The 15,882-nt window shown below is 30.3% G+C and overlaps 2 protein-coding genes across 2 annotated transcripts; both read right to left on the bottom strand.

The window, feature by feature from the left end:
• Nucleotides 1-372: 372 nt before the first annotated feature.
• On the bottom strand, nt 373-3,234 carry LOC111886477 (GDT1-like protein 1, chloroplastic). Its single transcript, XM_023882723.2, has 12 exons — nt 2,963-3,234; nt 2,398-2,464; nt 1,988-2,290; nt 1,815-1,868; nt 1,668-1,729; nt 1,519-1,587; nt 1,386-1,437; nt 1,247-1,321; nt 1,006-1,135; nt 812-882; nt 657-704; nt 373-555 (listed from the first exon to the last, which is right to left on the bottom strand). Exons 1-12 carry the CDS (start codon nt 3,130-3,132, stop codon nt 484-486), a joined length of 1,173 nt encoding a protein of 390 aa, XP_023738491.1. The 5' UTR covers nt 3,133-3,234; the 3' UTR covers nt 373-483.
• An 11,291-nt stretch (nt 3,235-14,525) lies between these two features.
• Nucleotides 14,526-15,323, bottom strand: LOC111886504 (uncharacterized). Its single transcript, XM_023882758.1, has one exon. It carries the CDS (start codon nt 15,321-15,323, stop codon nt 14,526-14,528), a length of 798 nt encoding a protein of 265 aa, XP_023738526.1.
• Between the last annotated feature and the right edge of the window lie 559 nt (nt 15,324-15,882).

Here is a 15,882-nt window from a genome sequence, read left to right on the forward strand (position 1 = left end):
GGGACATAATCGAGTACTAAATTTTGATGATATATAACAATTAAAAAAGCTCTAAATCATGATTTTTAATGTATTTAAATCCTAAAAACAAACACTTGACCACATTCTACAGTGTTCAAACTTTTTTTTAGTTATATGTCGACATATTTTGATAAACTACCTACAAATATACTATATTTAACTAGTTATTCAACCAATCTAACATAATATATATATATTTAATTTTTCTTTGTAATTTGATAATAAAATATCATAATAAAGAAAAGTATTACTTATAAAGGGAGCGACCTTTCGGCCCAAATAGGAAAGTTAGAAGAAACATCAACCTCTAAACCTCTAAATAGCAACTACCCAAAAAAAAAGAGTAGAATCTAAATCCCCAAAAATCTGCTAATAATCATATGAAGCAATCACCTTACAAAATTAAAATATTATGAAAAAGTTCAATAATTGAATCGAAGAAAACAAACAAACAGATTGATTCTAACTCACAATTTCAACCACTGTCACTGCTGCAAACACAAGGAAAAGAACACCTCCAACGTATGCAATCACCTATACAAAAATAATATCAACTTTTATTATTATTATTATTAATATTCTGTTTTTAATAATTATGTAGTATATGATGAATTATTTTCAATAATCGATGTAACCTTTTCAGATAAGAAACTTCCCAGTAATGACCCTCCAAGAACAGCCAGCTACAAGAATTGGTTTCATTATATACCACAAATAATTCATATTCTTCAGTTTAATAAACAATAAAAAAATAAAATAAAATAATGATTCATATAACTTAATAAATTACCAGAGTTGCAAGTCCATGACCAGCTAGGGCCCCACCAATGACTCCAAGAGGTGAGGAGGCAGCAGCAAGAGCTGAACAAACACAATGTTTTAACTTTTAATATAATTCAAGGATAACAAAAAATGTCTTTTTTTTTTTTCTTAAATGTTTTTAAGTAGTAAATTCAGAGAAAATCTTTAAGGTCAATTACTTACCAATTGTAGAGAAAAATGATTTATCACCCCATTCAGCTACAAACACTAAAAGAAAAGTGCTAATGATTGTGCTAGCTGCAGCCAGAATCCCAGCACCATTTCCCAAAACTTCAGATACAGCTATCTCAGCCTGTAATAATGTTAATAACTTTATAAATTATTATTATTATTTTAATAATAATGCGTAAAGTGACTGAATTTCAAGGCTGAATAAACTATTTGAATGAGACTAAAAATTTACCTCCTTCTGTTCTTCTTCAGCTTTAAGCCCATCACCAGAAGAAGCATCAACCAAAGTTGAAACACCAAAATAAACCTATATAATCGATTAAATTAATCTCATGAACATATATTTATATTTTTGATTTCACATATATTACCAGAAGCAATGCTGCAGCAATATCATCAAGAGGAAGGTCCATGTCACCGAATCTGGCATTCAAGATAATATATATTAATTAAGATGAAAGAATCAAATGGATTTAATTAGCATCGATTAAAGAGAAAAGAAACCTGAAGGGAAGGATTTCATCTACATAGTGAAAAGTTCGCCCAAGAACAACGGATATGATAGTCATTATCCTGATAATAATTCATAATATATATTATATTGTCACGTGAATAATTTGAAATACAGATTACTATATATGTCTATCACTTACCCAAGTGCACCAAATGTCCCCAAGAAGACAACTGCAGCAGAGTTCCGAGCTGCTAAAAGTGCCTAAAAAGAGTAATGTGGGGAAATTTGTAATTAAAGCTTTTTTTGATAATATAAATATGAGAAAAATTAGTAAGATTTCGTTTACAGCAATGAAGAAGGTTTTGTCCCCCAACTCAGAGAAGAATATCAGCAAGAATGCCTGGAAAAAAAAAAAAGGAATTATGTCAAGATTTGTTTGTAAACAGGATTGACATAAATAAAGGAGGCACCAAATTAAAGGGAAAAAAAAACAGAAATAGGGAGATTGATTATACTAACTGAAGCAAAACCTGTGCTTAAATCACTGAGGTCTCCAAAAAACGAATTAGACTGCATTAGATTAGCAACATCTGAACCAACAGCAAATGCGTTTTGAGAATCTTGAAGACTTAAAATCCCGCAAAACAGCATGAACTTTAGGCAGCTGTTCCATGATGTATTATCAAGTGAGAAATCCTTGAAAGGAAGTGATGTTTTTGGTGTTAACTTATATCTTGAATATGATTTGTTTGAAGTACTGCATTCCCAATCCTCTACATTGTGGGTTAGTTTTGTTGCATCTTCATCATCAGAATGAAGTACCTTAAATTCCCAAAAATTACATGTCAGCATGCTAAATAAACACAAATAAGAGAATACACGTTTGAGAGAAATTTAGAATACAAACACATGCTTAAGAAGTTACTAACATTCATTTGGGATTTTGAGTGCTGACATTGCCTCAATCGCCTGTCATGTAGTTTGATGCAATGTTGCCTGCAAGAAATGAGATTCTTCTGAGTTGTACGTTACCCCATCATTAAAGTTGCAAACGAGTTTCATTTTGGAATCCATGAAAACAGCAATTGGTTACTCATTGGTAGCTAGATATAGTCACTCTTGCATAAGATTAGTCTATTTTGCAGCCACACGTTTGATTCATCAAAAAATTATATCAATATTCAACGTTTCCTCTGAGAATTGAGAGGAAAGAACCACAGTTCTAAATTTGGACCAAAAACTGATGAAATTCCCAATTCACCTATTGCCTAATATATAACCATCATTTGTTGGACAGTATTAACTTTAATTTTTTGTGAAACACACCCGTAAGGGTGAAATGTGGGATTCAGACACCATCCAGAAATTGATTTATGCATTGCGTCACCTCGATTATCAATTTAAAATATAATTATGAAAATATCATCACATACAGGTTCATGAACTTAGATAAAAGAAATTCATATCGAAAACACTTGAAAAACATCAACATACCTCGAGGAGAAAAGGCGAAGTTGAGAAGTGTGAAGAGACGAAACATTAGAATCGAGAAAACATCTAAAGAATTCCAAAGGTTTAGCAGAAGTTGATTGAGTCGAAAAGGACGCCATCCTCCTCATCATCAACACGCTCTCTGATGAACAGAGAGTCGTCATGCTTCGCATTCTCACACAGTTCCACCTCGACGGTGTGTGTGGATCACCTTCCTCCTTTCAATTGGTTTCAGTTTATTCTGGATAAGCAAAGCGCCACTGGACCGTTACTTTCCAAACTCCAACTTTATATATATATATATATATATATATATATATATATATATATATATATATATATATATATATATATATATATATATATATATATATATATATATATATATATATATATATATATATATATATATATAGAACAGTTATTTGGATTTTGGAAAATGAATGATTAGGGCAACACATATTTGAACCAATGAAAACATGACAACACATCACTTCCACAATAACTTCCACAATACATTACTTGTGAAGAAAGAAATGGACACGTGTCATTTGATTATTGGTTCTGGTAGATGTTGCCCTAGTTATTTGTTTTCCATAGAACTCATTCCTATGTATATATATATATATATATATATATATATATATATATATATATATATATATATATATATATATATATATATACATATATATAAAAGATCAATTGAAAACACTAAAAAGGCTGAGAACGCGAGAACAGATCTGAGCAATTTAAATCCTAAAATCAAAGGTTCATATTAATGTGTCATTTATGTAAATTACAAGAAATGTGGAACCAAATTGTAATTATTATATTTACAATTAAGGGTCTCAAGGGTAGTAATGGAATTTCCATTTTGATTGTTCCATAAAATCAGCTTAACTGATTCGGTCATGGCATCATTCTTTCTCCGTCTCTCTAATTAAATTAGGGTTTTAACCAATTGAAGATGGAAATACGCTTCCATCCCTACCACATAGCATATCGGCTGTTAGACATCCTCTGTCGAAGGAAGATAAATGAAAATGACGAGGAAGGATAGTTGTGTCTCGCCTTCAACAAGAAGGTAAGCCCGCTTCAATCGACACTTTCAATCGCTACTACCTGGTCTTCAATCATCATTGCAAATCGCTGCCTCCTGATCTTCTTCTTCATCATCTTTTTTTCTCACAAGTCCTCCAAAAACAGCTTCCGGAACATCTTTCTGTGAGATCTCAACCTTCCCATCATCATCATTTTCATCATCTTCATCATCACTCTCCGGAGGCGGTTTCCGACGACTGTACACCGCCACTCACAAATCCAAGCTTCCGGTTGTTGGAATCCATGGTGGTGGAGGTGGTTTTGGGGGCGGCAGATGCCAACTGTCTTTCTAAAGCGACCATTTCGTCTTCAGGGACACCGACTTTCTTTAATGTGTCCATGGCTTCATCGACTGTAGGCTTTTGCATTAAGTACTCAGGTAGCATCACGTGTGTCTGTAACAAACAATTGTTAATATTTATTTTTTATGACGATTATACCCCTCTACCATTAATATTTAAGATGTGGATAACCAAATTTGAAATATTAAGTTTTGGAAGAAATGAGAATCGAATTGAGATCTGATTGGCTTTTGCATTAAGTTTTGGAAGAAATGACAATGGAATCGAATGAAATTCCTTTGTAAATCTGCAGAATACAAATAATGACAAATGACAGAATTACCCTTGATTTCTTGTAGCTTCTATAGATACATGTTTGAAAATAAATTATAAATACTTGTAAAAAGTAAAAATGAAAAGGTTGTGTTAGCCAATTGGTGTGTATATTTAGTGATTTGGTTTACTGGATGATATATAATTGGATTTCTTTGTATTAATCTTTGCTTGAGTGTTCAGGAGGTAGAATGGTTGCAATGGGAGGACCAACTGGAAATTTTTTTGAAGAACAGAGGCAAAGAAAGAAAAAAAATTATAATTTTCGAATTTATGGTAATAATTTCCTGAAGGGGGTGCATGAATGGTTGTATTTATTTATGAATAGCACGTGTATTCATTTATGAATAACATTGTAGTTATGTGTGAATGGTTGTATTTATTTATGAATAGCACGTGTATTCATTTATGATAGAATGTGTATTAATTTATAAATAACAGTGTATTCATTTGTGAATTGCAATGTATTCGTGTGTGAATGATTGTATTTATTTATGAATAGTAGTGTACTCATACGAATGAGTGTATTTATTTATGATTCGAGGTATTCATTTTATGAAAAAATGATAACTTTTACACTATTTTTTATTTTCAATTTATGAAAAATGCATTGAATTATTTGTAATTTGATGTATTTTCATTTTTGATCGGAAGTGTATTGATTTGGGATTGGATTTCTATTCATTTTTTTTAAAAAAAAACGTGAAATAGTAGAAAATAATATTTTTTTAAGATTTTCTTTTCAGATTTAAAATAAAAGGAAATATTAATTTTTTTAGGTAATTTTTTTGAAACCGTCATAAATATTTTTTGGGAAAAATCATAAAAAAACATTTATATATATTTCATTAACTAAAAGGAAATATTAATTTTGTTAGGTAATTAAAATTTTTATCCCTAGATTTTAGGAAATCATTAATTAATATTTATATAAAGTTACTAATATACCCTTATAAAATGATTGGTCCAGAACTGTTCTCGCGTTCTCAACCTTTTAGGTGTTCTCATTTGATCCTCTCCCTATATATATATATATATATATATATATATATATATATATATATATATATATATATATATATATATATATTCCTTAATAAATAAAGAACTTTGTGTCACATGTCATATCCTAATTGATTTGGCCACATGCCATTTTGTTGTCATTTTTAATTACTTTTTTTCCACATGACATTTTGTGAGTTTTTCATTTTATTAATTTCCACATAATATTTAAATATAATCATTGCAATAAATGTAATAATAAATGCATATCACTTTTATTAATTGACTCCTTCTAATTTCAAATTTTTTAAATTAAAGTTTGATTAGTTTCTTTTGTTTATTTATCTAAATTATTTGTTTAATTTAAAAGAAAAACAAACAATTTAATTATAATAATTCAATATTTTTCTATTTTTTTCTTATAAATTTAATTTTCTCAAATGTTTAAAATTTCATATTTATTTCTTTAAAATGAAGCCATGTAATACATGAGTCTTACACCTAGTATGTATATATATATATATATATATATATATATATATATATATATATATATATATATATATATATATATATATATATATATAGTAGATTACAACAATGAAACCACGGTAAAAAATTTGTAAAATTTTATTAAATTAATAAGATATAATTTTTTGTTTAGACTTTTATATATTTGAATATCCAAATACATTCATGATGTGCAGACATTTAACATGATTTATAGAACAAAAATGTCAATTTAAATAGACCGTAAAAAAACACAATCAATTAAATGATATTAACATACAAAAAATTAAATATAAAATAAAAATAAATAAACACAACACTATAAATTACAAATTTAAATAATGTATATTTAGAAATAGATTGAAGTAATATGAAAATATTCATAAATTACTAAAAATGTATTATTGGAAAATTTCGGCAAATGTTAAAAGGGCTGGGATTAAAATAGTTTTTCAGAAACTATGTGTACTCTTGGTCCATATGATTGTTCCAACATAATCTTAACTCATACAACATAGTTGATTAAAAAATAATGTATTATTTTGGCTTTTGTATATATATATATATATATATATATATATATATATATATATATATATATATATATATATATATATATTTCAAAATAAATAATGTTTGAACACAAAAATAAACCTTACATGTTCTGTTAAGGAGGAACCAAAAACCGACTTTCCAGGTTTCACAAAAGCAAATTTAGTCCAAAAAATAACAGAGTAATTGCCGATCACAAACCAAAAAAATATTAGAATTCCAATATCGATGTTAACTTTTTTCGTTTTTTCGAATCATGTGGTTTGATTTGCTTTAACTGCAACAATCTTCTAAACGGACAAGCTTTCAAATTTGCTACGAAGCTCCAAAGAGGTTGATTTCAATTTGTAGTTATGGACTTAAAAGTTAGATGCTTCAATAAACAATAAATGAAACTTGGATGCTATACTTAACACTAAAATGAAAGTTGGATGCTATAATTAACAATAAATGAAAGTTAGATGCTATTTTTTTTAATAATAAAAGGGAAGTAAGTTGCTAGAAAAAATATGTCATAGCAACGCAAGGGTGTCATTTTTCTAACACCAAGTTACTCCTTAAAGAACTACTCTATTGCCTTCCATATTAACCGGTGATAAGAAGATCACGAAAAGGAAAATATAATAATTTTACAGACCATAAAAGAACCTAAAAGTGAATCCAAACACATAAGATGCTATATCATAAAATAATTGAAAATAACTTATATGTAATGTCGCGAACCATAAAAATGAATCCAAACTAAACCATCACTTTCTAACACCATAAAAAAACATAAAATAAAAGTTATTTACTTTCACCAAATACATAAGATACCATATTTATTGAAAGTACAATGTTTAAGCATAAACCAATCTTAATTTCAGGAACATTAGTAGAGAATTCATATGTGCATCTAGGCGAATGTTGTATTTTAGTTATTTACTACAAAAAAAATCATTTAGCTAAAATTATGACAACTTCAAATAATGTAATCAAAGATTACATAAATAAGATGGGTATTGCAATCTTTTCATTTTATTCCATCGTTATGAGAAGAAAAACCCAGAACTTAAGATAAAGAGTGAAAACTAAAAATATGAAGGAATCACATTCCATCGTAACAGTCCATTCCGTTCGATCAAAAAATTGAAGCAATTTTTTATTTTATTACATGATGAAATACAGAAAAAACATAGCTTTAGTTGCTAAATTATTTTTTTGAGAAATTATGACAAAGACTCAAAAAACTCAGATTTTGGAGAATAAATATAACTTCTTTCTGTTTTTTGTTATATTTTTTCTTCTTTATTATTAGTTGATTGGATTTTGTATTACTTAACTGGTAGTTCCTATTTTGAATTAAGGGGCATTTCTGTCATGTTTCACATAATTACATAATTGTCATTGATTTGAACCGGTTTACACCAAAAACATATTAATTAAAGGGAAATAAGATATGATGTACGCTTAAACAGAACCATTTTTAGTTGTTAATATTACTAAATACGAAATTTACATTTTTGCATTGGCCTACTACTATTTACTTAGGGTATTTTACCAATATAAAAATAAGTAGCAACAGCAGGACAGATTTGGCCTTTAAACTTAGCAAACACAGAAAATGAAAGTATGCTGATATTGATTGTACATAAATGCTAATATATAACCACAAAAACAGATTTGGAATTTAGAATTAAAAAATTTTATAGTATAATTGTAGATGACATGGGTTAACACAAAATAAACATTGAATTAATAAAAATCAGGCTGGGTTTTTTTTGGTTTCTAAATAAAACCAATGCCAAATTGAAAAGTACAATTTTCCTTCTGTTTGATACTGTTTGGTTCCTTTTTTTAGTGGTTTTTTTCTCTGCTGGGACATTTTTTTTGTTTTTTAGTGGTTTTTTTGTGTTTTTGTTTTCAGTTTGGATTTGCACTTTTTTTGTGTTTAAACCATACTGATGGCGATAGTTAAATATCTTACATTAAACCGAAAATAAACACACTAAATAGCGTACATGTATATACACTACAAAGAGAAAATAAAGGACCAAAATGCCCCCCACCAGTTGATCCAGTGGATAGAATGGATATTCCTGAAAATCAGACGTAACAACGATTGATGAAGGATGAAAATGCCCTTGCCATCATTATAGTTTGATTAGCAATCAATCAATCAATATATATATATATATATATATATATATATATATATATATATATATATATGCAATAAAATTCGAAAAAATTAACAATTAAGGCATTGCACTTTTCATTTTTCAAGTTCATTTATACAATGAGCCTTGCTAGAAGTGGTGGACCTGGAGGTCAAAATCTCACCAAATAACATATTAAAATTTTTTATTCTTCTTCTTCTTATTGTTCTTGTTATACCAAGATTACCCTCCACCACTTAAATTACTTTGTTACAGTAAATACGAAAGTTGTTATGAGGTTTGAAAATTATACAAAAAATAAAAAAAAATTCCATTCCTAAACTCTTTTTTTATTCACTTCAGGGGTAACATTGAGGATATTTTTTTTTTCTGTTTATACGACAGATCAATGATCATGGATGTCAAATGGAATAAACTCAATCTCAATCTTAAAGTTGTTTAAATCACAATTCTTAATTACATACTTAAAAAAACACACGTATACACATTAAGAAGCAGAAACAATTTTCGATTATGATTATCACACGCATACACATTGAGAAGCAGATACTACTGTGTAAAAAACAACACAGACATTAAAAAAAAAGATTCAAATAATAAACAAACAATCTGAAAGTAGGCTTTTAATAAACTTACTGAACAACTCTTTTCTGTGATTGAGTGGACGATTTTCTTCTGTGATTGAGTGGTTGATTTTTGAGCGCGATGATTGAAAACGTTGGAAACCTGATGTACTAAAGAAACGATTGATATAATATGTTTGAAATATATATTGACCAGAATATGATTTCCATTGAATGCAATTGATAGCATAACTTATATAAAAGATCAGATACCATAATAAGATGCTATGAAGCGGGAATGTAATGAATTTTGGAGTTAATACGCACAACTGTTATGACCGAGTAATTTGAAAGAAAACAGGGCGTTGTGTTGTTTTGATATGTAGCTGAAACAAAGAAGGGATATAATAGGTATTTAACTTTGGAAAAATTCAGCTCTTTTCTATGGACATGTGGACTTTAGGTTTTGTTTATTAGATAGGGATATATATATATATATATATATATATATATATATATATATATATATATATATAATATGATCAAATAACAAGATAAATTATAAAGTAAAGAAAGAAATGAGAGTATAGAGAACTTTTATTCCAATGCTTGTGATGAAATCATCAAGTTTCTAATACATATGGCTCACTATTTATACTATCCAAATAAGATGAAAGATGAGCTATAATATGAATGCACATTATGATGGTGTATTATTACATTCATAAAACACATTGAAATGGTTGTTACTAATGCTAAATAATGATGGAGAGTTATGGGAGAAATGGAGAATCCAATGGTCATTCACAAACTAATATTTCATAACACTCCCCCTTGAATGACGATTATATCATGCCTCGTTAAAACCTTAATAGGTAAATCATGGGAAAAACCATTTATTAAGGAAAAAGAGTACATGATTAATAATAGATATTTGGAACAATTGCCTCGTTAAAAACCTTGCTAAGAAAACCCAGTGGGAAAAACATAGCTAAGGAAAAGAGTACAATATGTTTCCAACTCCCCCTGATCATCACATCACTTGATTTCCTTAAAGCGTCACATTCCAATATTTCGTACCATGTTTTCAAATTTGGATGTAGGGAGCGCTTTAGTGAACAAATCTGCCAAGTTGTTACTTAATTGAATTTTCTGGATGTTGATGCCACGCTCTTTTTGAAGATCATGAGTAAAAAAAAACTTTGGTGATATATATTTGGTTCTGTCTCCTTTGATAAACCCTTCCTTGAATTGGGCTATACAAGCCGCATTATCTTCATAAACTATGGTTGGAACGTTCCTGTTAGAAGTTAGACCACAACTCTCACGAATGTGATGAGTTAAATTTCTTAACCAAATACATTCACGACTTGCCTCATGAATTGCTATAATCTCTGCATGGTTAGAAGAAGAAGCAACTAAAGTTTGTTTAACAGAATGCCAAGAAATTACGGTACCTCCACAAGTGAATAAATAACCTATTTGGGATCGAGCTTTGTGTGGAACAGACAAATATCCAGCATCTGCATAACCAATTAACTCCATATTTGATGAATTTGAATAATATAAGCCCATGTCCATTGTACCTCGAAGATATCGAAGAATGTGTTTGACTCAATTCCAATGTCTTCTTGTTGGGCAAGAACTATATCCTGCTAATAAGTTTACAACAAAAGATATATCAAGTCTCGTATTATTAGCAAGATACATTAGTGCACCAATAGCACTAAGATATGGTACTTCAGGACCAATAAGTTTTTCATGTTTTTCACAAGGTTGAAATTGGTCCTTTTTGGCATTTAAATGCCTTACTACCATCGGGGTACTCAATGGATGTGAGTTATCCATATAAAACCTTTTAAGCACCTTTTCTAGATAACTAGATTGATGTACAAAAACTCCATTTTTGGTGTGCTCAATTTGAAGACCCAAACAAAATTTCGTTTTACCAAGATCTTTCATTTCAAATTTTTCTTTCAAACAAGAAGTGACATTTTCCAATTCTCCAAGAGTTCCAATTATGTTTAAATCATCTACATAAACAGCAATTATCACAAATTCTGATCTGGATCTTTTTATGAATACACATGGGCTTAATGGATCATTTTTATAGCCCTCTTTTAAAAGAAATGTACTTAAACAATTGAACCACATACGGCTAGATTGTTTCAATTTGTACAATGATTTATTTAATTTTACCGAATATACTTCACGAGAATTAGGAGTTTGTGCTTCTGGCACCTTAAACCCTTCTGGGATTTTCATATAAGTATCATTCTCAAGTGAACCATATAAATAGGCGGTAAGTACATCCATCAGACTCATCTCCAATTTTTCATGCGTTGCCAGACTTATTAGATAACGGAATGTAATTGCATCAACCACAGGAGAGTATGTTTCTTCATAATCAATTTCGGTCCTTTGGGTAAAACCTTGTGCAACAAGTCTTGCTTTATATCTCATAACTTCATTCTTCTCGTTTCTTTTGCGCACAAATACCCATTTATGTCCCACTGATGTTACTCCGTTTGGTGTACGGACTACAGGTCCAAAAACTTTTCGTTGAGTAAGAGAATTAAGCTCTTTGTTGATTGCATCTTTCCATTTTGGCCAATCTTTTCTATTTCAACATTCATCTATAGATTTAGGTTCAAGATCCTCATTTTCTTCCATAATATCGCACGCAACATGATATGAAAAATTATCGTCTACGTCTATCTTATTTCGGTTCCATCTTATTCCTATCATGACATAATTTATTGAGATCTCTTCATTTTCATAATTTTCAGGTACCCTGGTTTCTTTTGTTATGTCGTTGGGCTCTTTTGGAGCTTCATTAATCTTTTCAAAAGATTCCGTTCTCATTTGGACCATCAATTATATTTGCTCCCTTTCGTTTTCGAGGATTTTTATCTTTGGAACCGGTTGGTCTTCCACGCTTCAGGCGTGACTTTGATTCATTTGTAGTTGTATTTTTTCCTTCTGGGATATCAATTCTAACTGGAGCATTTACAGCTGGTAAATGAGACTTTGTTACTCTCTTAGGGTCAGTAAATGCATCTGGCAATTGATTTGCTATATTTTGTAAATGAATTATCTTTTTCACTTCAAGTTCACATTGACTTGAACGAGGATCTAAAATTGAAAGTGATAATTCATTCCAAGAGATTTTGTTCTCCAGCTTCTTTATTTCTACCCCTAATGTTGGAAAAACTGATTCATCAAAATGACAATCGTCAAATCTAGCTGTAAATAAATCTCCAGTTGATGGTTCTAAATATTTTACTATAGATGGAGATTCGTATCCAACATAAATTCTCATTCTTCTTTGAGGACCCACTTTTGTGCGGTGAGGTGGAGAAATGGGTACATAAATTGCACATTCAAACGTCCTTAGATGGGAAATATTTGGTACATGGCTGCAAACCAATTGAATAAGGGAGAACTTATGATAACTAGTTGGCCTGATTCGTATAAGTGATGCCGCATGTAAAATTGCATGCGTCGATGTAGGAAGTTTAGAATGCATTAGTAATGGTCTTGCAATTAATTGAAGGCATTTAATTGACGACTCAGCTAAACCATTTTGTGTATGAACATACGCAACAGGATGTTCAATAGTTATCCCAATCGACATGCAATAGTCATTAAAAGCTTGTGATGTAAATTCTCCAGCATTATCAAGTCGAATTTTCTTAATTGGGTAATCCGGAAAATGTGCCCTTAGGCGGATTATTTGTGCTAGTAATCTTGCGAAAGCGAGATTACGGCTAGATAATAAGCACACGTGTGACCATCTAGTTGACGTGTCAATTAAGACCATAAAATATCTAAATGGTCCACATGGTGGATGAATTTGTCCACATATATCCCCTTGAATTCTTTCTAAAAAAACTAGGACTTTCATACCCACATTTATTCAATGATGGACGGGAAATTAATTTTCCTTGAGAACATGCAACACAAGACAATTCATTAGCTTGAAAAATCTTCTGGTTTTTCAAGGAATGACCACTTGAACTTTCAATTATTTTGCGCATCATAATTGATCCGGGATGGCCCAACCGGTCATGCCAAACTTTGTAGATGTTATCATACATTTTATTTTCAATAGCATGAGATTCAATCATTCTAATATTTATATAATACAATCCGGAGGACAATACATGTAATTTTTCCAAAAGACATTTCTTACCCGATATCATTTTTGTAATATTGAGATACTTTTTATCACCATCATTGGTTGTTTCAACATGATATCCGTTGGACCGAATATCCTTAAAACTTAATAAATTTCTTGGTGATTTTGATGAAAATAATGCATCTCCAATTGTAATTATTGTCCCTTGTGGTAATATGATATTCGCTCTTCCGGAGCCTTCAATCACTTTTGCACTACACGTTATTGTATTAACATTTGCTTCTCCAATTGATAAGCAAGCAAAATATTTTTCATTATTAAAAATGCTATGTGTTGTTGCACTGTCTGCAAGACATATATATCTTCCTCGTTTCTTTTGTGAATATCCATATATCTCTTCAAAATAAAAATATATAATAAAAATAATAAGAAATAAGAAATATTCAACTTAGAGAAATAAAGTCATATATTATTATTTTGAGAGGAATCATCGAGATCTCTTCTCATGAAACGACTATGACATAAAAATCATAAAAGATATTAAACAAAACTACATATTATTCTTGACCATGACAATGACTCTAAACAAACATAATGCAAAAATAAAATGATACTAGAAAACCAACAATTTCATGATATCGCATATCCATCTCCTTTTATGGGAAAAATTGGGTACTTTCATCACCATCCATAACACCGTTTGTCCCTTCCGTGTAGGCAAGATAATCGGCGACATCCAAATGTCCCATTTCTAGTTGATCTTCGGAAAAATAATTTTGAACAAAATATGTTTCCGCATTTTTTTCCTTCTTTATATTTTAGAGAAGCTTGATAAAGATCAACAAAATGCTTTGGAGTGCGACATGTACGCAACCAATGACCGGTCATTCCACATCAGTGACAAACATTTTCAACTTTCTTTTAGCCTTGACCACTTTTATCATTAGGGTGTGGGTTTTTGTTACTTTCCCACTTATGGTGGTTACTTATATTACTATTATTATTGTTGGGACCATTATTATGACGGCCTCCACTACGTCCACGACCTTGACCACGACCACGGCCACGACCACGGTTAGACCCACGACCGTTATAATTAGATGATGTCGCATTCACTTCAGGGAATGGACTAGAACCGGTCGGACGTGATTGGTGATTTTTCATTAAGAGCTCATTATTTTGTTCAGCCACAAGAAGACATGAGATTAATTCACAATATTTTTTAAAACCTTTCTCACGATATTGCTGCTGCAGGAGCATATTAGTGGCATGAAAAGTAGAGAAGGTTTTCTCTAGCATGTCTTCATCAGTTATAGTCTCACCACATAGTTTTAGTTGGGAAGTAATTTTGAACATGGCTGAATTATACTCACTCACAGATTTAAAATCTTGTAGCCGAAGGTGTAACCAATCAAAACGAGCTCTAGGAAGTATCACCGTTTTTTGATGATCATACCTCTCTTTCAGATTATTCCAAAGATCAGCTGGATCTTTGACAGTGAGATACTCAGCTTTTAATCCTTCATCGGGATGGTGGCGAAGGAAAATCATCACCTTAGCCTTATCTTGGCTTGATGCTTCATTTAAAGGATTTACATCCTTTATGGTGTTTCCAAGACCCATAGCATCAAGGTGGATTTCAGCATCAAGGATCCATGATAAATAATTTTTTCCACTAATGTTAAGAGCCACAAACTCAAGTTTGCTAAGGTTTTCCATAGTGAAAGTACTAATCAAAATAAAGAGTTGTATATTAGAGGATTGTTAGTTAAGAAGTATCATGAAATTACTTGTGAGCATTATATAACTTGTGAGCACTATACATATGAACTTTGAAAAAAAAATTATATATATACCTGACAACGACAAGAACGACAAGAATTTGGAACTCTATGGTAGAGCCTCATGCTGATAACGTATTATAAAATATGATCAAATAACAAGATAAATTATAAAGTAAAGAACGAAATGAGTATAGAGAACTTTTATTCCAATATTTGTGATGAAATCATCAAGTTTCTAATACATATGGCTCACTATTTATACTATCCAAATAAGATGAAAGATGAGCTATAATATGAATGCACATTATGATGGTGTATTATTACATTCATAAAACACAATGAAATGGTTGTTACTAATGCTAAATAATGATGGGGAGTTATGGAAGAAATGGAGAATCCAATGGTCATTCACAAACTAATATTACATGTAATATATATATATATATATATATATATATATATATATATATATATATATAGGTTCAAATGTTTCT

This window comes from Lactuca sativa, chromosome 3 (genome assembly GCF_002870075.4).
Source record: "Lactuca sativa cultivar Salinas chromosome 3, Lsat_Salinas_v11, whole genome shotgun sequence".
Classification (NCBI taxonomy): Eukaryota; Viridiplantae; Streptophyta; class Magnoliopsida; order Asterales; family Asteraceae; genus Lactuca; species Lactuca sativa.

Bases quoted from the DNA above. Each gene is read 5' to 3' on its own strand.
- LOC111886477 (XM_023882723.2), bottom strand. From the start codon at position 3,132: ATGCGAAGCATGACGACTCTCTGTTCATCAGAGAGCGTGTTGATGATG. The intron at 1,869-1,987 runs GTTAGTATAATC...TTTTTTTTCCAG, and splicing joins TAAGCACAGGTTTTGCTTCA to GCATTCTTGCTGATATTCTT. The intron at 1,730-1,814 runs GTAAACGAAATC...TACTCTTTTTAG, and splicing joins ACAAAACCTTCTTCATTGCT to GCACTTTTAGCAGCTCGGAA.
- LOC111886504 (XM_023882758.1), bottom strand. From the start codon at position 15,323: ATGGAAAACCTTAGCAAACTTGAGTTTGTGGCTCTTAACATTAGTGGA.